Here is a 24,874-nt window from a genome sequence, read left to right on the forward strand (position 1 = left end):
TGTTTTTTTATTGCAACTCTGGCTTCTCAAACCAAAGCGGACAAATTTCGGATTATTACTGAATCTTGGTTCAAGTCTATGCCGAATTCTGATGTGTCTCTGACTTGTTATAATGTACACGTTATGCACAAAACAAAGTTAGGATCATCTTAAAGAAAAGCACACAAAACAGCAGAAATGTTCAGAAGTACATAAGACTGCTGCAGTGCCATCTTCAGGTACCTGGTCGGTGGTGCACACACAAATCTCTGAGTAGCCAAGACAAGACAAGGTTATTCTTGTCTGATTTGGAGTCTGTGCCATCTGTCTCTGACTCAGATCAGGCCCTTAATTGTTTTACTTCTCTGTTTAATGCTATTGCAGATAAGCATGCTCTGTATTTTTAAAAAAACTAAGGGTAAAGGACAGAGCTAATCCTCGGTTCACACCCACATTGTCTGAGAAATTATGGGAAATAAATATTAGCCCGGGCTAAGTTAGACTGACTGATTGGATGTCTGATTGACAATCCTTCAGACATTGTTTCTCTAATGTCCATCTCTGGTTTGTAAAGCAATATCCACATACTTCTATCTGAGAGTGGTGGTTAATCCATCCAACTTCTGGAAAGTGGTCAAATCGTTGAAACAAAACTCCACCCCCTCATTGCCACTGCAGGTTATGACAGCCTCTGGTCCCATAATAGACACAATGGACATGTGCGGTGATTTTAATAACCATTTTGCCTCAGCTAGCCTAATTCTTTTTTTTTAAAGAATAGTTTATGAGAATTCCTAACATTTCTCTACAGGGAGTTTATGTAACTCAAAACAGATTGTAGAGAATGATGTACTTCCAGTTACACAATCTTGGTTATTTTCATTTCAACCATTTTTTGTTGTCTAGATTGTATTTAAAGATCAATGTAAAAAGAAAATCCACAGGGGCTGATTCACTTGACCCCTTCTTACTACAGCTCTCTGCCCCACTCATTTTCTAATCTTTGACCTGGATTTTTTTACTTGATCATTTCTACTGATGTGATCCCTGAGATCTGGAAAGCGGCGCATGTTCTCACCCTACGTAAGGGTGGAGATCCTGACTTTCGGTAACAACAGCCCAATCTCCAAGTTATCTTGCCTAGTCAAGATAATAGAATCCTTGACCAACTCCCAGCTAAGAACTCACTCTATTCTAAAATGGGAACAAGTTTGGTTAAATCAACCACTATGCTTGTTTTAGATTGTGTCAAATTGTCTCGATCATAAAAATCATTATGCTGCCTTATTTATAGACCTTTCAATGGCCTCCGACGCCATTGACCATTCCCTACTCATTCAAAGACGGTTTGAAATTGGCTTGGATCCAGAGTGTTGCAAACGGTTTAAGAACCATCTATCTGACAGACAGGACACAACGACTGTGTCAAGTCTAATTTCCTCAATATTACCAAAGGTGTTCGGCAGGGGTCGGTTTTGAGACCTGTTCTCTTTACTATTTGTATCAATAATATTGTTCTATGTATTAAATCCTGTAATAGTCATCTGTATGTAGACAATACGGTTATCTATGCCATTGCACCGACTGTTGACCAAGCTATGTTAGAGCACCAATCTGATTTTGTTACATTACAGAAAATGGGTACGTTAATACGAGCAAAACTTAATAGATGTTGTTCTCTAATTCATTCAAAAATGTCTCAGATGGACAAATATTTTCTCATTGGTTGGTTCTCTTATCGAGCGGGATCCTGCCTATAAATATCTGGGTGTTTGGATTGATAAACATCTAACTTTTAAAGAGAAGAGCTAGTTAAAAAGCTAAGATTTAAAGTGGGCTTCTTTTTTTTAGAAATAGATCTGGACTCTCTCTAAACAGCAGGAGGCAGATTGTATAATCAACTGTGGTGACACCATTTATCAAACCGCAGCAGACAGCACTGAAACGTTTGGATGCAGTCTACCATAGCACACGTAGCTTCATCATAGGTGACAGGTTTAATTCTCATCACTGCCTCCTGTATCAGAAAAGTCGGCTGGTCTCACTAAAGTCCCGTAGATCACCTCCCGTTTTGTTTACAAAGCTCCCTGGAAAAGCCTCCAACCTACCTCACTTCACTGTTGAAATAGGAAATATGAGACACCAAACCAGTTCACAGGGATGGTTAACTCTAAAGGTTCCAATAGTCATTACCAATCTAGGCAAATCCACTTTCAGTTTTAATGACCCCAGTCTTGGAATAACCTGCGGAACTCATTGCATCTTGTTTCCCTGATACTCCCAGGGCAGTTTAAGACTAGTATTAGATGTGATTGAATGAAGAGATTGTAATGTAATTTTTTTAAAATCTTTGTTTGGGTGATAATTCTCTACACTTGTATTGCTGTGCTCAGGGCACCTTTAAAATGTGATTCTGGTCTCAAATGGGTTTCCCCTGACTAAATAAAATAAAAAAATCTATATAAAATCTCTATATATATATATACAGTTGAAGTCGGAAGTTTACATACACCTGAGCCAAATACATTTAAACTCAGTTTTTCACAATTCTTGACGTTTAATCCTAGCATAAATTCCCTGCCTTCAGTTAGGATCACCACTTTATTTTAAGAATGTGAAATGTCAGAATAATAGTAGAGAATTATTTATTTCAGCTTTTATTTCTTTCATCACATTCCCAGTGGGTCAGAAGTTTACATACACTCAATTAGTATTTGGTAGCATTGCCTTTAAATTGTTTAACTTGGGTCAAACTTGTCAGGTAGCCTTCCACAAGTTTCCCACAATAGGTTGGGTGAATTTTGGCCAATTCCTCCTGACAGAGCTGGTGTAACTGAGTCAGGTCTGTAGGCCTCCTTGCTCGCACACGCTTTTTCAGTTCTGCCCACAAGTTTTCTATAGGATTGAGGTCAGGGCTTTGTGATGGCCACTCCAATACCTTGACTTTGTTGTCCTCAAGCCATTTTGCCACAACTTTGGAAGTATGCTTGGGGTCATTGTCCATTTGGAGGAGCCATTTGTGACCAACCTTTAACTTGTCTGATGTCTTGAGATGTTGCTTCAATATATGCACATAATTTTCCTTCCCTCATGATGCCATCTATTTTGTGAAGTGCACCAGTCCCTCCTGCAGCAAAGCAACCCCACAACATGATGCTGCCACCCCCGTGCTTCACAGTTGGGATGAGGTTCTTCGGCTTGCAAAAGCCTCCCCCTTTTTCCTCCAAACATAACAATGGTCATTATGACCAAACAGTTCTATTTTTGTTTCATCAGAAACAGAGGATATTTCTCCAAAAAGTATGATCTTTGTCCCCATGTGCAGTTTTGGAGCAGTGGTTTCATCCATGCTGAGAAGCCTTTCAGGTTATGTTGATATAGGACTCGTTTTACTGTGGATATAGATAATTTTGTACCTGTTTCCTCCAGCATCTTCACAAGGTCTTTTGCTGTGTTCTTTTGCACTTTTTGCACCAAAGTACGTTCATATCTAGGAGACAGAACGAGTCTCCTTCCTGAGCGGTATGACGGCTCAATGGTCCCATGGTGTTTATACTTGCATACTATCGTTTGTACAGATGAACGTGGTCCCTTCAGGCGTTTGGAAATTGCTCCCAAGAATGAACCAGACCTGTGGAGGTCTACAATTCTTTTTTCTGAGGTCTTGGCTGATTTCTTTGGATTTTCCCATGATGTCAAGCAAAGAGGCACTGAGTTTGAAGGTAGGCCTTGAAATACATCCACAGGTACACCTTCAATTGTCTCAAATGATGTCAATTAGCCTATCAGAAGCTTCTAAATCCATGACATCGTTTTCTGGAATTTTCCAAGCTGTATTTAATCATTTGCTAAAGGTTTGATATAGGAAGTGTTCATATCACACAAGAACTATTGAGATGCTTTTTTCCCCATGATCACTTTCTCTAGTCTCTGAAACCTTGGGAGTCGAGATTGTGTGTGTAGGCGTGCGTGTGTGAGTAATTGAAGGCATCCCCTGTGTTTGCTGTAGATCAATGGCTGGGGATGATTCAGCAGGAGTCATGCCTTGCAGCAAAGCAGATTAAAATGAATGAGAATACGACATGAGCCAATGTGAAGGACGGCGAGAGCTGTCAACTGCTCTCACTTTCCTGTTTGTGTGTGACAGAGTAAACACACAGAATTTGCAGACAGATTAGGGTTCGTGGTTTGTCTTGCCTTAGGTTTGGTCATGAGATATGAGTCTGTACATAAGCATTTATTCCAAACTAATAAATTCAAGCATGGTCCAGAGACATATGCTGCTTGCTTATAATATTGTTACACCGATTAGCTTTTCATAGAGTAACATTGATAAACATTCACAGAGTGCACTTCTGGTTATTTGTATGGACAAAATACCGTGTCAACAGAGCAAGAAATGTGACATCGTATTTATGCTTGTCCTGTGATATAAGTACACGAAAGCCATCTTTGGTTCTCTAGTTTTAGCCAGGACAGGTGTGAAAATATCATCATTTATGTTCCCTCCCTCCATCTATTCCCTCGCTCCTCAGTCCTCAGATGACAGTGAAGCCACATCTCTACCTCTAAAATCGGCTCCAGGTCTGTCCATCCAGACAGGGATAAGAGGCAGCCCACTCCGTCACTGTCCCTTGTTCCTTTCTAAAAATGACACCTAATCTGTCTAAATCTTCAATTAGTCCACTATTAAAGAGTTGGCCCTCACAGAAAGGTGGAGAGGGGCACAGAGAGACTCTTTATTCTGTGTGTGTGCGCACGCGTGTGCATGCGAGGTGTGTGCTTGTGCGTGGTACGTACTTCTGCATGGTCAGGGCCAGGTTAAAGCTGGCACACTTGATCTTGTTCTGGGCCTCCAGGTGGGTCATGCCCTCAGTGCCGACGCCGTCGATGGCCACGATGACGTCACCCTGGACCAGGTTGCCCTGCTGTGCCTTGCTCCCAGGGGTGATCTGTGGATGGTCAGCACACACAGGTCAACAATCATAATTCCCTTCAACAATGAACACTCAATGGTTAACATCAAATCATAGGGTGCGTTTGTAAATTGCCCCCAGTGTGTCAAAGTGCGCTCAGAGAGTTGTCAGATTGCCCGTTTGTTAATTAAGAGCATTTCGCTCTTGGAGCATTCAGAGCGCACACTGACGAGGAGTACGGTTGATCTGAGCGTTCTCACTTCACGACGGCAGTCAAGCACCCAAGCTAACTGGCTAAAGTTGGCTAGCTACTTCCAGACGCAAATGAGAGAACACCTCACTCTGAACATTCTACTCACCCTAGCAGAGCTGGTTTGGCTGTTTACATGTTATCTAGAGGGTTAATGACTAACTGTGTTACTGGCAACAATTTACACAGAACAAAAATAAACGCAAATCTGCAACAATTTCAAAGATTGTACAGGTCATACAAGAAAATCAGTTCTTTTAAATAAATTCATTAGGTCCTAATCTATGGATTTCACATGATTGGGAATGCAGATAAACGTCTGTTGGTCACAGATACCTTAAAAAAGGTAGGGGCGTGGATCAGAAAACCAGTCAGTATCTGGTGTGACCACCACTTGACTCATGCAGCACGACATGCAGCTCCTTCACATAGAGTTGATCAGGCTGTTGAATGTGGAATGTTGTCCCACTCCTCTTCAATGACTGTGCGAAGTTGCTGGATATTAGCGGGAACTGGAACATGCTGTTGTACACGTTGACCCAGAGCATCCCAAACACACTTAATGGGTGACATGTCTGGTGAGTATGCAGGCCATGGAAGAACTGGGACTTTTTCAGATTCCAGGAATTGTAGACAGATCCTTGCGACATGGGGCTGTGCATTATCATGCTGAAACATGAGGTGATGGCGGCAGAAGAATGGCACGACAATGGGTCTCAGGATTTCGTCATGGTATCTCTGTTGATTCAAAATATGCATTGATAAAATGCAATAGTGTTTGTTGTCCGTAGCTTATGCCTGCCCATGAGCATGTGCAAGAAATGATTCAGCGGTGCAAAACCACATTTTCATCAGCTGTCCGGGGGGCTGGTCTCAGACAATCCTGCAGGTGAAGAAGCCAGATGTGGAGGTCCTGGGCTAGCGTGGTTACACGTGGTCTGCGGTTATAATGGCCGGTTGGACGCACTGCCAAATTCTCTAAAACGACGTTGGAGGCGGCTTATGGTAGATTAAACGAACATTAAATTCTCTCCCTCAAAACTTGAGACATCTGTGGCATTGTGATGTGTGGCAAAACTGCACATTTTTAGAGTGTTTAATCAGCTTCTTGATAATCCAACCACCTGACAGGTGTGGCATATCTTGGCAAAGGACAAATGCTCCCTAACAGGGTGAGAAATAAGCTTTTTGTGCGTTTGGAACATTTCTGTGATCTTTTATTTCAGCTCATGAAACATGAGAAAATATATAACCTACCACCAGGAATATTCTGTAATTTTCTCAATTGTAGCACAGTATGTTATAGGTGTGAAAGACTGAAAGTGGACGATCCGTTCATCAGTAGTCACCAATATGCGTGAAGCAATTCATGTCTCAGTCGCCCAAAATATCACCCATGCTAAAAACCCTTAGCTCAGCGCAGTCTTTTACCCTGGTCTTTTACTCCCAAGAGTAGTATATAGTAATACGTTGCTTCCTGTTCAAACTGCATGGCATTTCTTATTTACTCCATTTTCATCGTTCCTCAATCATTTCTGCGATTCAGGAAGAGAGGAAAGAGAAAGAGAGAGAGTTCATAAAATAAAGTAAATCGAACTGACTACATTAAATCCCCTGAGAGGATATTGAAAGTCAGGTTGGCTTATTCATTATTACTGTTAATAAAGGGAGTCTGCGAGATTCTGGTACTTTACTACTTGCCCAGAGTCAAATTAATCAAATGTATTTATTAAGCCCTTTTTACATCAGTCAATGTCAAAGTGCTGTACAGAAACCCAGCCTAAAACCCCAATCAGCAAGCAATGCAGATATAGAAGCACGGTGGCTAGGAAAATGAATTTAGGGATACCATTTTTCAATATCGACATGCAGTATGAAGGACGTTGAAGGTAGTTTCACGAGCCAATGCTAACTAGCATTAGCACAATGACTAAGTCTACGGGTACAATCGCATACGCCACGTAATGACATCTCAACAATAGGGTCCGCATGCACTTTAATCATAGCATAATGGGGAATTTTCACAATCCGCGATCATTCGGATAGCCACACTAGATTCACCCTTATGTGGGTGCTAGAAGAGAAGGGGCGAAGATACAGGATCTTAATTTGACCCTGCTTCTCACAGCAGGAAAATATTCCTGCAGCAACATAAAAAGTGAATTATAATTCATATTCATTTTTGTAGGGATTGATCAAAATGTTCCTTAGGGCACATCAAGTCTGACATTTTAATGTGGAAATTACAATCTTTAGAAGCCTTTTTACTTTTAATACACCACAATTTGCATTTCCTAGTGAGCTGGAAAATTCTCAGCAACAAAAGAGTGATCCAATTAAGATCCTACATCTGTATCTGCCCTCTCATTGGCTATACCGGTCTCACCTGATCTCACCTCCTATTCACTTCACTTCCTTCCATCTTTGAGGACATGCATTTCCATTGTTAGAGCGATCACTCGACTATCTTGTCAATATAATGGAAGATCTGGTGCTAGGTACATACGTAGGATCTTAATTTGAGCCAGTTTGCTACAGAATTTCTTTTATCCTGCAGCAACAGGAAATGCTAATTATAATGTGGATTAGAATTAATGGGGTCGATACATTTTTTGTAAGGGAAAATCAAGTCTGTCATTTCCACTTTGAAATTTCAAACTTCAGAACCCTTTCGAAAACTGAAATACACTACACCCAACAGTCCCCTGCCGACTTCGCTTCTCCTCCACTGAAAATGAATGGCTTTCCGTAGTATCATCGCCCACATATCATCTTCAGTTAACACGCACCATAAGTGAAGAGAGTGAATCGGCTGTAGACAGAGACACACTTCATTAATTTAGGCCTAAGTGATAATTAGAAAGAGATGAATGGGAACTGACTTCACAGAGAAGTGCAAGACACTGAAGATTTCAAAAGCTAAGCAAACTTTAGCATTAAACGGTTTAGCATCTGTGATTGCTACATGTACAACCATTTATGGACTGTTAAATGAATGATATACACTGAGTGTACAAAACATTAAGAACACTCTGCTCTTTCCATGACATAGACTGACCAGGTGAAAGCTAAGATCCCTTATTGATGTCACATGTTAAATCCACCTACAATCAGTGTGGATGAAGGACAGGAGACGGGTTAAAGAAGGATTTTTAAGCCTTTGAGACATGGATTGCGTATGTGTGCCATTCAGAGGGTGAATGGGCAAGATTTAAGTGCCTTTGAACCGGGTATGGTAGTAGGTGCCAGGCGCACCGGTTTGTGTCGAGAACTGCAACGCTGCTGGGTTTTTCACGCTCAACACTTTCCCGTGTGTATCAAGAATGGTCCACCACCCAAAAGACCCAGCCAGCCAACTTGATACAAATGTGGGAAACATTGGCGTCAACACGGGCCAGCATCCCTGTGGAACGCTTTCAACACAATGTAGAGTCTGTGCCCCGACAAACTGAGGCTGTTCTGAGGGCAAAAGTGGGGGATGCGACTAAATATTAGAACGATGCTCCGAATGTTTCATATACTCAGTGTATAGCCATTGATTCCTAAATAAATTACTTAGAAATGCCTCATGAGCTCAGTTCAACTGCCGTACCCCCACCAGAACCCAACATATATGCTTGTTTTTTGTGATTCTAACAATGAAACGTTGTGTAGCGTCAAAGCATGGCTAAAAATGTCATTTTCGATCGTCAGTCCTTGCATCCATAGCTTTGTCTATGAATTTGAGAGAGGTTACATTTCTCTAAACCCATCCCTCAAGCTGTTTGTTATTTCTCAAACTGTAGATTGCCTGTTCAACGAAGTCAAGTCATTGACAAAGAACTGTTCTGACAGAGATGGAATATCAAAACCAGTAAAAAAAATTGCTTTGGCTTTATTTTTGAAGTTATTCTATAACGATCACCTTAAGAAGTAAGATTGAGTAATCATGCATTGTTGCAAACCTGTGAGTGTGTTGTTGACATTTCTCCACTAAATCAGTTAAATGCAGGTGGGCTTTTCAGCTGTGCGTTTTGGGAAATAACCAGGTCACCAGCGTCCGGTCTGGAGTGTGAAGTCACAAGCTCTGCTGGTCGGCTACTGCATAGCAACCTAGTGGTGTGGAAAGATGGCCGTTTTGGCCTCTAAAATGTGTTTATTATGATCAAGTTCGATCCCCACTGTGAATTATTTCAAAGTTCGCTACAAAATCGAAATATTTATTTAAACAGTGATCCATTTCCGACTACTACATTTGTCGTCACACAGGACCACGTGCTGACACAGACCAATCGCGGCAGGCTGCGAGGCGGCTCCTGGTTGACCGTCTCTCAGGCAGGAAGAAAAGGACTACATCGACCATGATCCTGTAACAGCCACTTTCACCATGATCCTGTAACAGTTCTTTGGGGGTGTTGTGCCATTCAGCCCGATTCAATAATATGGCGCACTTCAAATTCAAATACTTCTAGGCGCCCCGGGGAGCTCCGTTACCATGAGGAGCGTGCCAGACAGCCGGCCACTAGCTGCTGAGACCAGTGTTAAGAGCTAATTCATTTAAAACACACCAACAAGGTACTGGAACCAACCAGTGCTGGACAAGAGATTAGGCAGCTCGGGGCACTGCAGCACCCAAGAAATGAACAACAAACCTTCTGTCGCTTTTGCCAAAGTTTAAGATTTGATATTGCAAGTTGCTTCTCTTTTAAGGAAATAATCCCTCTTGATAAGAAAATGTTTAAGCTTACTAACTTTGTTGCTTTTTACAAACGTTTTCCTTTTGTTTAAACTTTCTCTAGCAAATCCTTCTTCTATACTTAAAAAGAGTAAAATATCATACTTAATCCGCCTCTCAGCTTTGTGCATGAAAGAAATGCATTCAATGTCACATTGAAATGGAACTGCAACAAACTGTTTTATTGAAAAATATTTTCTGGATTTTAAATTGTCTACAGTGATGTTATCGGCCAAATCTGCTTCCTCGTGTATCTCACATCTCTCCCCTCCCTGTTCCCTCTCTCTCCCCCTCCCTGTTCCCTCTCTCCCCCTCCCTGTTCCCTCTCTCGCTTGTTCCCTCTCCCCCTTCCTTGTTCCCTCTCCCCCTTCCCTGTTCCCTCTCCCCCTTCCCCGTTCCCTCCCCCTCCCCCCGTTTCCCTCCCCCCTCCCCGTTCCCTCCCCCTCCCCGTTCTCTCTCTCTCTCTCTCCTCCCCGTTCCCTCTCTCTCCTCCTCCTCCCCGTTCCCTCTCTCTCTCCCCCTCCTCCCTCCTCCCCCCGTTCCCTCTCTCTCTCCTCCTCCCCGTTCCCTCTCTCTCTCTCCTCCTCCCCGTTCCCCCTCTCTCCTCCTCCCCCCGTTCCCTCTCTCTCTCCTCCTCCCCGTTCCCTCTCTCTCCCTCCTCCTCCCCCCGTTCCCTCTCTCTCTCTCTCCTCCCGTCCCTCTCCTCTCTCCTCCCCCCCCTCTCTCTCTCCTCCTCCCCGTTCCCTCTCTCTCTCCTCCTCCCCGTCCCCCTCTCTCTCTCCTCCTCCCCGTTCCCCCTCTCTCTCTCCTCCTCCCCGTTCCCTCTCTCTCTCCTCCTCCCCCCCCTCTCTCTCTCCTCCTCCCCGTTCCCCTCTCTCTCTCCTCCTCCCCCCCCTCTCTCTCCTCCTCCCCGTTCCCCCTCTCTCTCTCCTCCCCCCGTTCCCTCTCTCTCCTCCTCCCCGTTCCCCCTCTCCTCCCTCCTCCCCCCCGTTCCCCCTCTCCTCCCCGTTCCCCCTCTCTCTCTCCCCCCCGTTCCCCCTCTCTCCTCCTCCCCCTCTCTCTCCTCCCCCGTTCCCTCTCTCCTCCTCCTCCCCGTTCCCTCTCTCCTCCTCCCCGTCCCCTTCCCTCTCTCTCCTCCTCCCCGTTCCCTCTCTCCTCCTCCATGTTCCCTCTCTCCTCCTCCATGTTCCCTCCATGTTCCCTCCCCCTGCCCCCCCCTCCTCCATGTTCCCTCCATCTCCCTCCCCCCCCTTCCTTGTTTCTCCTCCCTCCCTCCCTCCTAATCCACTGCTTCTCTGCCACTATGAAGCTAAAAGGAGGTTAGTGGTCTGTGTATGGCCCAGACAGCAGTGTTACATAATATCAACTCCTTTTAGTGGTTGATGGTGTCTGGCATCTTGCACCAGGTTGCCTATCAGCTTCCGATTTATGGCCCTGCTTCTGTATTTAGCGGGGAGTCCTGAGTATCGCAAAGGAAACTGACCATTGAGACAGGAACCGATGACAATCATCTGTGTGCGAACGGAAGTAATAATGACATTCCTGGTGTACAGTATGTTGGACAGATGTGTCACTGATACAACATTCTAAAGGCCCCTTCAACTCGCAAAATCAAAATCCATTTAGTAAAACTGACTTTCTATTCTACTGCCAAACACCACTGCTGAATCAGGGTGGTTTATAACACAGTGTGTTTAAGAGTTTTTCCTGGGCTATTCATAGTGTATGACTGGAGCTCCTAGACATTGTGTCCATGTGGCTTGTCACATTAATATTGAGGGGAAAATAATGATAGCAGTCATAATTAATGACAGGATCCAGGATGATTGTCAGGGGCTTATTAATGTAATTTACCCTTTGCTATATAAAAGGCCATGATTAAAAGAATAATTAGAAACAGAGACTAAAACGCCTCAGTGTTTTAGTGCAACTACAATAGTTTCCTTTTCAAAGTGTTTTTCTGATCAAACCCCTCAAAATGTTTTGTGATAAATCAAACAGTATTCAGTGCCTGTGCGGACATTAGTCTGAGGGAATAAATCCCACAACTGTGGTGCATTGTGGCAGCAGGGTCTCTCAGACACACACACAGAAAGCGAGGGAGAGAGAGAGAGCGCGAGGGAGAGAGAGAGAGCGCGAGGGAGAGAGAGAGAGAGCGCGAGGGAGAGAGAGAGAGAGCGCGAGGGAGAGAGAGAGAGAGAGAGCGCGAGGGAGAGAGAGAGAGAGCGCGAGGGAGAGAGAGAGAGAGCGCGAGGGAGAGAGAGAGTGTGAGGGAGAGAGAGAGAGAGCGAGAGAGAGAGAGAGCGTGAAGGAGAGAGAGAGAGAGCGTGAAGCAGGGAGAGAGAGAGCGTGAGGGAGAGCGAGAGGGAGAGAGAGAGAGCGTGAGGGAGGGAGAGAGAGAGAGCGTGAGGGAGGGAGAGAGCGCGAGGGAGAGAGAGCACAAGGGAGAGAGAGCACAAGGGAGAGATGGGCAGGATCAAAGCAAACTGACACCCTCCCTGCCACTTATTTTGGTCCATTGTGACCCGGGCTGTCTGAGTCATTGGATGGGTGTAAGATCTCCCACTGGAGACGGGCCTGGCTGGGTCCTATAGCTGGGCTCTCCGCCCACACTGTTAATGAGACTACTCAAGTTCTACCAGCACCACTCATTAACTTTCTGTGGGTACCCCTTGAGACTGAGGTTAGATTAGGTAGGCACTGGCCATTCATCAGGAAAACACAGGCTACAATTTGTTCTCAATGACTTACATGGAGAGTTAAAATCAAGAAAGTCAGAAATAAACCAAATTGGAGTAAGGCAAAGTAACAAAGTACTTTATATCATACATAAATAAAATTGAAGTGTTGATATTTTGTGCTCGAGGGGTCGAGGGTGTGGCCTGTGTTGGCCAGCTCTTCTGTAAAAGACAGCTGCACTGAGTCTCCCTCTTCCTCCCTCCCCATGTTCTCTCTGGCTGGCGGGGCCTGGCATTGGCAATGGCCCTTCCTCCACAAATGCCAGCTCTAATTGGCAGACGGGGCTGTTGCAGAGTGTCTTGACATACAGTATAAGCAAAGGTTGCCGTGATGATGATGCCACTGCCACTGGGGCCAGCTGCGTGGTTGATGACTCAGTTCAGCCGCCTTGCTTCACAGGAAGGGCCCAGGGCCACCTTTGACCTCTCGACTCAGACCTTAGCTGTAGATTAGACGCTCTCCCTGGCTAGAGGTTCACCTGAGGTGGCCTGGTAACATTCACAAGCCTCAGCTGTTCCAAACCTATTTCTGCCATGACCGCTTTCAAACTCATTATTCTCTATTTGTCAAAACAACTTTAGCTTGGGTGAAACAATGAGGGGACATTAGACGCCACATGCATTTAACTTTGATGGGGGTTGAGCCACCCCCCCCCCATTTAATGGCACACAGGAAATGAGATAGCAACACAGTGATTACATTGCTACTGGAGTCAGTGGAGTAAAACCTGCAACACGTATTGCTCCGATTTGTTTTATTTACTTCATTGTGGACTACAATAAGACACTCTCTCCATCAATCATGAGTAGCATTTCCCCCTGCTGACTAAATAAGCCCAGTCTAGCTACAAAATCCAAGTTCATTGAAACGTTTGTTTTTCACTGGACACACAAAGCAAATAGCAGGAAATGGAGGGGCACCAGGAAAAACAACAGGGCATTGAGGGTGAGGAGTGGATTACCAACTGGCTCACAAAACCTATATTAACCCTCCACCCTGACTCGGGTCTATTGATGTCTGTGTGAATGGCTGGTTGATATGCCAGCTCAAATCTCCTGTGCACTCACACCACACAAAAGGGCCCGTTCTACGGGCCAGGCAAAAACCACAGGGAAAAGTGGGGCACAGAGAGAGAGAGCCTGTGATAAAGAAAAAGAGGGAGCGAGAGGGAGAGAGAGAGGGTGAAAGAAAGAAAGTCAGAATTAGAGGAGCTGCAGCAGAAAGAGTCAGAAATACAGTAGCCAATTAAAGAAAGAGTGACTGCCAGCCAAGTGTAATTTATACTGTAGACTGAAAGGAGGCCCAACACTTGTATCACAGCCTCACTGGCCTGCTGCGGACAAGATGGAATCTCTTCATCAGATCATGGGACAAACCCATGATGAACAAAATCTTCATCAAACCATGATCTGATGAAGAGATTCCATCTTGTCTGCAGCAGGCCAGTGAGGCTGTGATACAAGTGTTGGGCCTCCTTTCAGTATGACATTTTCATGACACTTTCTACAGATGTAGGATCTTAATTTGATCACCGTGTTGCAGGAGAGCTTTCCTGCAATGCAGTACATTTAAAACTTGATTTTCCCTTATGAAAAATGTCTCAACCCCTACAAAAATGTCCATTAACTATAATCCACATAATAATTCACATTTCCCATTGCTGCAGGATTATTTCTCTGTTACAAAATGGCTCAAATTAAGATCCTACATCTGTGTACAGAACTTCTGATTTGATTCATCCATATTTTCCCCAACAAAATCCTTTTTACATTCAAAATGCTTTTTCACAAGATCATTCTGAAGTTTCAACAGTACACCCAATACTTTTACATACATTAACAACAGGTTTGGGAAGCTCTTTTTAAGAACGCACCTACCGTTTCCAGTAGAATTTATTTAGGTGTCTAACTACCAACATCCAGAAGGTCTCTTGCTAGAATGGTCTTCGTTCAGTGGAAAATAGGGTCTACACCAAATTTACACAGAGGAAGTGTTTATATGTAATTTCAAAAGCCACATACTTGAAGAAACCCTATGGGTTAGAAACTTCAATTAATAGCCTGGGCGTTTATTTGCTTAAATCCTTGAACACAACAGGTGCTTATTAGAGACAAGCTTCTATTAGAGCTAGACATCTATTTCCTTAAAGCAACTTTTGCTCATTTGAATAGTTAATTGTTTCATTTCAGCATTCACTTTCAACATTTTAATACATTTCTTACTTTCCTTCATTTACACACTGTGTCACATTTATTTTGTCTTAGTATGACTCTATAAAATAAAAATAAAAATCGAATAATTCCTTGACAGAATTATTATTCTCCTCTTTATTAACTGCGCATTTGTCAGTTCTAACTTTTGCCACTAGAGGGCAATCTCCCGATCTAGGGGTCTGTACTCACACCGTTTTTGTGCTTGACAATTAGCTAGCAGTTCTCAGCTGTTGGCAGCTTACTGGTGACAACTTATGATTTACATAATTGTTTTGATTAATTACTGAATGATTTAATGTAACAAATCAAACATGAAACCTCGTAAATAATAATTCAGGGTAATTCATGGTAACTTCATAAACAATTCAGACCCGGCATCTATTTGAAACAGCCGTTTATTTACTGAAATGTGTGCTGTTGCACACAAAAAGGGACAGGCAACCATTTCAGACTCAACGTTTAAAATATACGTTTTACGGTAGTTTCTGCTAACAAGCTCGAAAATAATCTGACACCCCATATTGAACGCAGCAGTCCTAGAGTCTGCCCTGGGAATGCCTGACTGCTCATGCAAAAGGTTAACAGTCCAGATCACCTCTCAGTGACATCAATAAAATACCATGAGAAGAAGAACATAATAGGCTACTGGAGACATTAACTCACTGATGACACCAATGGGCAGCTAAAATAAACTGAGTTACAGGGAACCCCAGGCTCTAAATCCCAACCCGGTCTCCGGACCCCTGCAGTGGGTCCATGGAAGTAGAGACGGAGAATTAGAGGGGGGGGGTGGGCACTTCTGGTATCTATAGCCCTCACAATTTCCCCCAGTGGCACTGACCTTCTGCGGCCTGCTAAAAACAGCCTTGCCTGTCAGCAGCGCCAGCCATTGGCTCTCATACCACAGGCCTGGAGTGGGGGGTGGAATGCCGAGGCCTGTAAGACCAGGGATAACATAAGAGACACTTTATCAGACTGAGTCGACAGCCTACGACTGTTCAGGACCTCAATCTTACAGTCTGCTACTGTAACTCAAAGGGATATGGAGGGTGGGGGGGTTAAGGGGCTGGCATCAGGCCGAGTGGACGCCAAGATTTCCTACAGCATGGCATCATGTACTAATGGTAGTGAGAGAGGCCCTTGCTGAGAGTTACATGTGGTTTTGAGTCAGGGGTGAAAGTAAGGCGGTAATGGTCCGTATGGCAAAATAAATAGTGGGGGTAGGTCGTACCGGTAAAACGTGAGCATACAACATGCCCAAAAAAACTATAGGCTATTACACCATTATTTAACCTTACGGTCAAATTAGTGAATTGACTGGAAACCGGGTGGTATACGCTCCGAAATGCATTGTGGTTTGAGGAGAACAGTTACATTTTGGGAAGGTGGAGATGAGTGGCCGAGACCGAGGCGCGCGTGGATTACAGTGGATGCATCAATTCAGGCTACAAGTGTAGGCCCAATGACAATCACAGAATGTTATTACAATACACGTAGGTGCTTTGTAACTGGTTGTGTTTTTGCCACATTCTAAAAAAGGCATAGGGGGCATGTCCATAAGGCTAGGGGAAGATAAGCTTTCCCTAAAATAAATTGAATTAAAACTTCCAAAGTGACCATAGGCCTAGCCTAATCAGCTGTCTATACAGAAATAAATCAAATCCTTCTAAAGAGGCTACTACACCAGAAAGCATGACTAGGCCGCAAACGATTCACTAGCTTCTTAAATAAAATCGCATAGCCTAGAGTCAGAAAGGCCCGCAATTTGGGTAGTGCGCACTGCAAAAACCAAATAGATTATTGTTGAGTTGAGACTGTCAGTGAAAAGAAGAGACCCATCCATGCCTATCGCAATACTTAAAAATACAAATCGCAGAAAAACTGTTTGGAAAGCAAATGGCTCTTGCGGTAAAGCTCCAGAGTGTCCCAGCGGTCTAAGGCACTGCATCTCCGTGCTTGATGAGTCACTACAGACACCCTGGTTTTATTCCAGGCTGTATCACAACTGGCCGTGATTGGGAGTCCCATAGGGCGGTGCACAATTGGCCCAGCGTCGCCCGGATTTGCCAGGTGTAGGCCGTCATTGTAAATAAGAAAAAATTAAATAAGAAGAAAAAAAGAAAAAATTTCCGGATGGATTGTCCTCGGGTTTTCACCTGCCATATCAGTTCTGTTATACACACAGACATTATTTTAACAGTTTTAGAAACTTCAGTGTTTTCTATCCAATACTACCAATTATATGCTCTGGGCTCTGAGTAACAGGCAGTTAACTTTGGGCATGTCAGGCATCCGAACTTCCTAATACTGCCCCCTATCCCTAAGAAGTTTAACTGACTTGCCTAGTTAAATAATGGTTAAATTACTTATAAAAATAAAATACATGTTTTTCTAAAGAGATAACAAGACTCCAATCGGTCTTTAAATGATCAAAATTCTTAACTTAATTGAGCGAACAGTAGCCCATCTTATTGGCGCCAGTGGAGAACATCAGCCAAAATCCCCAGAATGATTGTATATTCACTGTCTTTATCATTGGGTCAGTGCCATTTTTTATTTGTTTTTGGACGATAATCTCCTCCTCCATGTTAGATGGAGATCATATTGTATTTGTGTCTGCCCTTTTCGTAGGCCAATTATATCAACCAGACAACATTGTTTTTATTGATCTGTTTGTCAGTGTCAGCAGAGTAGGCTACAGTCATTTTTGTAGTATTTTTTTTTTTAAGTGTGTCCCCCCGTACTGGTAAGAAATTAAATCTACTTTCACCTCTGTTTGAGTTGCATCGGTGACATGTGGTTTAGAGTCAGAGGGTTTAACTGAGGACGACGATACGGCCCATAAAACTATACCTAAACCCCTTATTTCCGTATAGATTGGGTCAGGTGAATTCAGACCACACAGTACATTGAAAGGGTAGAAACTGCATCACACAGACCTTGTTACATCCCAGGGCCAAGGGGAGAAGATTGAGATTCATCGAAGATACACCAAATGGGTTTCGAGGGTGTGTCTCGCTTGCTGGTTCTAAGACAGCTACAGTTTATACGGTAAGTCTGTAGTGCATGACACCGATTTATGTCAAATCTACAAGGTTGACAACTCAGCTGTCCAAGGGTAAAACAGACCGGTAATATCCATTGCAATCCCATGAAAAACAAGCTGTACTTCATCTCCACAAAAGGTTATATTTAGCCAACTTCACGATAATTAGATGTGTTTAGTGATGTACTGCATTTCCTGATCATCTTGAATCATTTAAATGAGTGAATCAGATCTTGTCAAATCCATCTTGTCACAAACAGGGTCACATACCCAACATGAGGACCAGTGTATGAGAGGCAATGACTCGAAAGTTCGGACTCAAGGCCCCATTTGCCCTCGGTCTTGGGTCTCGGCCTGACAGAGAAAGTTCTTTCAAAACAGAAAGAACACAACCACCCATATCCACTCAAGGGGATGTGTTCATCTGTAAATATCAATTTCACAGCCAGACCAAAGGCTGAAAGGAATGACCACTTTACCACAACATGCAGTATTCAAAGTCGGGGTCGTGACTAGTGGGGTCGCGACTAGTGGTGTAATGCAGTTTGCTTTTTTTGTGTGTGTGTGTGTGTGTGTGTGTGTGTGCGTGTGGGGAGGGGGGCGGGCAAAAAAAATTTAAGTACAGATTATTGTATGGGACAGTATAAAAATGTTTTTGAGAAAGATAATTAGAAAAATTAAATGTTATTGAGTAAATGTATTTAATGGTTTCTTTTCACTTTGATAAGAGATGAAAATGTGATGAATTAAATGTCATTTGTCTATGTAAAAATTGAAATGTACTGATTTTAAGGTTGTCATCATCACATTTGGGTTGTGGTTGTGAAAATGTAAAAAAATTATAATAAATTCAGGTGGTCCTCGCTGTTTGAATACCACTGTACTTGAGCCGAGAGGTGTTGACTAAAACGGCCACCAGAGCTTTCCTGTCTACTGTCCGGGCGAGGACACAGATAACAGCATAACACTGCGGAGGGCACAAACTACTAACAGAATTTCCTAAAACAATTATTACAGATCAGATCAGATTAAACTCAGTAGTGAAACTAGATGTTCTGTGGCTATATTGGAGGGCAGTTGAAGAAGCTCAAATAAATGGCAAAAGAATGAGGCTGCTTTCATGAATCCAAACAAACTTCCTGATAACATGAATTGTTGCGAGCCAAGGTGTCCTAACAGGCAACACAAAATAGAAAGTACCATATCACAACCAGTTGTTATGCATGTGGCACTCTAATACAGTGCTATTATCCATACTGGACTCCAGAGGTTTGCTAGGGACACATATCGTATTCCGAGTTGGTGGATCTCCGTGCTGACATTTCCCTCAGACATCTTATAAAAAGGCCAAATTAGTTTTTAATGGCAGTCCAGTCTTTACGGAAATGTCATAATGCTCCCTCTTAAATATGGGGGGTTTATAAACCAATAAATGGTGACTGGCACATCCGTGTGTGAGACAGTGGTTGATTTCTCTCACAAAAGAAGCCAAGTTACACATAAGCCAGGCCAAGACAATCTTTTCAATGTGGACAAATTAAGTGCCTCACTTGAAAATGGAGGAAAGACGTTTTGTTTTGTTGAAAGGCCAAAAGAGGTTTATTTTTATCCCAACCTCACAGTGAGGTATTTAGAAATAGAGTCTGCTGCTTGCCATTATAGCAGGGTTTCAGGTCCATGCCTTCCATACACAATCGTTCTGTTTTTATTTTTGATTTCACCTCCACATAACTCTCAATTTGATCAACCAGCCAGACAAGTTATCCAATGTAGCCAGCCGCAATTTCAGGAGGTACAAATGTATTTTGTCATTGGAACCACCACAGTAGTCATGTAGTATTTGTGTACGGGGCTGAAGTTGTGCAGTCCAGGCCAACAGGTGAGTGACACGAGCAGCAGCTTGGTCATCAGCAATTTAACAACCCAATCCCCAGCCTCTAACCTCCCTTTCGATCACACAGTGCCCACACAGTATGTAGGCTACACCACACACGTTCTCTCTCGCTGTCACACCTGGCGCTATTTTTTTTTTAAAGGAAAAAAATGGCAGCAGTCATGAACCCCACAAACCATCAGCATTGTTCACCGGTGGGAAAGAAAGTATTTTTAGAAGGAAGCGATAGAGCAGCAGCCCAAGGCAGGCAGAAGTTCCTCCCCACCTGTCAGAGTGCTGAGTGACTGAGCCTTGTGCTCCTGGGCTGCAGACTGAAGGCCCCAGTTCACAGGCCTTCTCTATATAAAAGACTGCATACAGTCAAAGGGGATTCAATGACCAGTTGTAAAGGTTCACTGAAATAATGAAAAGTGCAGGCTACGCACTTATCCATACACACTTCCTTTAGATCTGAAAGGACTGTAATTACCAGTTGTGATAGCTAAACCCTTTTGCCTTTTGAAATGCTACAATAGGTGGAATTTTTACTGTGTGGCTTATACTCATCCTATCATTTCAGATCAAGTAAGGAAAAGGGGCTACAGGTTGATTTCTTGGTCAAATAGCCTTCAAAGGCTGGAGGTGTGTTTTGGGTCATTGTTGAAAAACAAATGATAGTCCCACTAACCTGCTGGGATGTTGTGTCGCTGCAGAATGCGGTGGTAGCCACGCTGGTTAAGTGTCCCTTGAATTCTAAATTTTAAAAAAAATCACTGACAGTGTCACCAGAAAACCACCCCCACACCATCACACCTCCTCCTCCATGCTTCACTGTGGGAACCACACATGTGGAGATGATCAGTTCACCTACTCTTCGTCTCACAAAGACACGGCAATTGGAACCAAAAATCTCAAAATTGGTCTCATCAGACCAAAGGACAGATTTCCACCAGTCTAATGTCCATTGCTCATGTTTATTGGCCCAAGCAAGTCTCTTCTTATTATTGGTGTCCTTTAGTAGTGGTTCCTTTGCAGTAATTTGACCATGAGGGCCTGATTCACGTAGTCTCCGCTGAACAGTCGATGTTAAGATGTGTCTGTTACTTGAAGGTGCAGTTAACTGTAATGAACTTATCCTCTTCAGCAGAGGTAACTCTGGGTGTTCCTGTCCTGTGGACCATGCAGCTTGATGCTTTTTGAAACTGACCTTCATGTCTTGAAGTAATGATGGACTGTCGTTTCTCTTTGCTTATTTGAGCTGTTCTTGGTCATTGGTCATTTACCAAATAGGGCCATCTTCTGTATACCACTACTACCTTGTCACAACACAATTGATTGGCTCAAATGTATTAAGGAGGAAATAAATTCCTCAAATTAACTTTTATCAAGGCACACCTGTTAATTGAAATTCATGAAGCTGGTTGTGAGAGAATGCCTAGAGTGTGCAAAGCTGTCATCAAGGCAAATGGTGGCTACTTTGAAGAATGCCAAATATAAAACACATTTTCATTTGTTTAACACGTTTTTGGTTACTATATAATTCCATGTGTTATTTCATAGTTTTGATGTCTTCACTATTATTCTACAATGTAGAAAATAGTAAAACAAAGAAAAACCCTGGAATGAGTAGGTGTCCAAACTTTTGACTGGTACACACACACACAAATCCTAACATACTGTAAAGGTTGTCTACAAGTGAGTTACGCACGTAATACCAAAGATGCACTCGTTATGAACACATAGGCTTCAGGCACACACACACCAGGGCACACACACAAACACCAGGGCACACACACCAGACTCATAATATTATTATTCCAGCCAGCTTCCTTTCTTTTCTTCTAATAAATATATATTCTACAAATATCTCTTCTAAGAACATCGACAGATTGAGGTTCTTGGAAGAGATGTTCATAGAATATACTGTTCTTACCAGAAAATAACTTGTGATATTCAGGCAACAACACCTCTCTCACTTTCAGTACTAAAAATAATGTGGAGAAATACACCTCGACACCTTAAAATACAGGGTGAGAAATCAAAATATCTATTTTCAGTCTCGGGGAGGAAAGGAAAGGGGCAATGAACTCGCAATATTAGGTCATCACAGCACAAACGCAGCACACAAAAGGCATAATCACACCTGAATTAGCGACTGAAGTAACTACAGGTACTGTAACTGCCAAAATAAAAGGAAACACTTGAGTAAATGAGGGACACAAAGTATATTGAAAGCAGGTGCTTCCACACAGGTGTGGTTCCAGAGTTAGTTAAGCAATTGAAATCCCATCATGCTTAGGGTTATGTATAAAAATGCTGGGCAGGCCAATATTTTGGCTACCATGGCTATTTTTTTTTTATAACCTTTATTTAACTAGGCAAGTCAGTTAAGAACAAATTCTTATTTTCAATGACGGCCTGGGAACAGTGGGTTAACTGCCTGTTCAGGGGCAGAACGACAGATTTGTACCATGTCAGCTCGGGGTTTGAACTTGCAACCTTCCGGTTACTAGTCCAACGCTCTAACCACTAGGCTACCCTGAATGACAATGTCCCCATCCACAGAGCATGAGTGGTCACTAAATGGTTTGACGAGCATGAAAACAATGTAAACCATATGCCAGGGTCGCCCAACTGGTGGCCTGTGGGCCGAATTTGGCCCATGGGTGATTTTATTTGTCCCCCCCCAAGTTCAGAGCAAAAATAAAAACGTTGTTTGAATTTTTATTGTTGGACATAAAAGACTGTAAAAAAACACCAACAAATCAGCACCAAGTGATTTAAATTTTGGACATCTGTTCCAAAGTATTCCCACACATAACAGATATATGTGATCATATACACATTTTAGCAAGGTTTAAAATGACTATGTTTTAGTCAAATTTTATATCCGTTTGAGCTTCTTGAGGCCATAGCCGTCTCAGTCACCAAATCTCCCCCCAAGAGATCAGTTATGGGAGATTACTGGAGCGATGCCTGAGACAGAGCTTTCCGCCACCATATTAAAAAATACCAAATGATGGAATTTCTCACGGAAGAATGATGTGGCATCCCTCCAATAGAGTTCCAGAAACGTGTGGAATCTACGCCACGGAGCATTGAAGCCGTTCTGGCTAGTGGTGGCACCAAAGGCATATTAAGACATTTTATGTTGGTGTTCCCTTCATTTGGCCAGTTAACTGTATATTTACACTATAGACTTGGCAGGTGACAGCATGCCATGATTCCAGTCTGAAAATACATACGTAGGCCTACATTCTCACCATCAACTGTGGTGTAACAATTTTAACATCACCTACCCCCTAACTCACAGCTCCTACCACCATAAACCAACCCAGTCTTTAGGCCTTTACAATGTGTGAGGTGAACATACCACTACAGGATAAGGTGAACACAACATATTCTTAGACTTATTTTTAGCAAAGGCCAAGCTTAACATCACTGAATTTTCCAAAACCACACAATGGATACCAACCAGTGAGAAAACCTATTGAAACTACTGTAATAAAACTGCATCCCAAACAATCGAATATATCAACCAAACATCCCAAAATGACCACCATGTTTAACAACAACACACCTACAAGTACTGTGCTAGTACCGTAGTAGTAATTCAATATTTGATGTCCTATAAGGGTTGGCTGACGGTTAGTGCTAGATGGAATCCTTGGGACTTCCCTACCCTAAACCCTAACCTTAACCACTACCCTTTACCTTAGTCTTTTTGAATTTAAACTTCAACGGGATGACGTCAGAGTTGGGCCGTCCCAAGTATCCCGTTTCAAGCACGGAACATTAAACAAACCCCAACATCTAGATTCAAGCTTAATGCAAGAAAAAGGATGATCTCATTGGTCAAAAGACACATCGGATATGGGACGTGGAAATCTCTGTGTGTTTGTACAAAGTATGGATGTATGTAGACTGAACTGGATGAATTGATCTCTTACCCTGGAGATGGTCAGGGGCATGTTGAAATCTTTCCCTCCCTGCAATCGGAAGCCCCATGGGGCCGAACCACTCAGAGAAATGTTGTAGGTACTCATTCTTCCAAAGGCTTTGGTTGCTTGTTTGGTTGAATCTTCTTTTTAAAAAGGAGGTAGAGGGGGGTGGGGCAGGAGCCAAGTAGCTTCTGAAAGCAGAAAAAATAATGGTAAAAAAAAAGTACAATTGAGAACTAAACGAAATGTCAAATGAGACTGAAAGCACAGCAAACAAAAACCTAACCCACTACAGCCACAGACGAATATGTAATTCACGACCCACCCCTTTTTAAATAAGGAGAGAAAGAGACAGAAAAGAGTAGAGAACCAGAGGAAGAGAGGTCTTGCCTGCTCAGATGAGCTGAAGTGACAGCCTAAGAATAGCCACTCCTCTGCAGAAAGTGATACCACAGTAGCATTGTGGGGGGTGGGGGTGGGGGTCCCCTTATATGGCATGTAAGGGGACACCCGGTATGTCAGTCCTGCCATGATTCACAGGGTTAATATAGCCCCTTCCTAGGCCAACTGATTTTTTCAATACCCCCCCCCTAACTCCAGACTAGGGTCTTCCTGAAACATTGTCTCCTCACACCTCACACTGGGGTTGGCTTGAGGAAACATCTAATTAACATCATGGTAGCTGTATGCAGTTGACGAGAGAGAGTTGATTCTCTCTGATTTCTCCATGTGTTCCACTTCTGCAAAAATCTACCCCAGCTTAGTTGCTTAACGGTTGGGTAACAGGATAAAACTGACCAGAACCAGAGCATTTTAGCCAGCAGACACTTTTTGGTCCGTCATATTTGGAATCAGGTCAGGTTATCAGACCTGCAAGGTTATTGTCCTGTAAAATGTACCCGGAGGTCAATAAGACCTGTTGCATCATACTTTATAAAGCCAGGACATAGAGTAACAATCATTTCACTACAGGCCTCGTATACATGATTGACAGGTAGGGTGTAATTTGGTACCGTACATAGAGGGGTGACCTGTCGGACGAGTAAGAGGCATTGTTTGTGTGTATACATGCTTGCGTGTTTATACGTAGCTCACGGTTGTCCTCAGCCACTGAGTCAACCACAGTGTGACGGGGTTACGATATCAATTTGGTGGGGCGTGCCTAAAAGTCCTCTGAATAGCCATGACATAATGTAGGACCTA

General features: G+C 43.2%; 1 protein-coding gene across 2 annotated transcripts in view; it reads right to left on the reverse strand.

Annotated features, from left to right (window-relative positions):
- Positions 1 to 4,703: 4,703 nt before the first annotated feature.
- The window catches only part of LOC124017088 (LIM domain-binding protein 3-like), a 30,192-nt gene continuing 10,021 nt past the window's right edge, over positions 4,704 to 24,874 (reverse strand). Inside the window, exons 1-3 of one of the 2 annotated variants that reach the window (XM_046332479.1) lie at positions 24,062 to 24,124; positions 23,681 to 23,862; positions 4,704 to 4,931 (exon numbers count right to left, since the gene is read on the reverse strand). In XM_046332479.1, the coding sequence (XP_046188435.1) occupies positions 4,719 to 4,931; positions 23,681 to 23,776 (309 nt within the window). In that variant the 5' untranslated portion in view covers positions 23,777 to 23,862; positions 24,062 to 24,124 and the 3' untranslated portion in view covers positions 4,704 to 4,718. Of the gene's footprint in view, positions 4,932 to 23,680; positions 23,863 to 24,061; positions 24,125 to 24,874 lie in introns of those variants that run through there. The other variant, XM_046332478.1, reaches the window with a different exon arrangement.

The sequence above is a fragment of the Oncorhynchus gorbuscha genome, unplaced genomic scaffold, assembly GCF_021184085.1.
Source record: "Oncorhynchus gorbuscha isolate QuinsamMale2020 ecotype Even-year unplaced genomic scaffold, OgorEven_v1.0 Un_scaffold_15:::fragment_2:::debris, whole genome shotgun sequence".
Classification (NCBI taxonomy): Eukaryota; Metazoa; Chordata; class Actinopteri; order Salmoniformes; family Salmonidae; genus Oncorhynchus; species Oncorhynchus gorbuscha.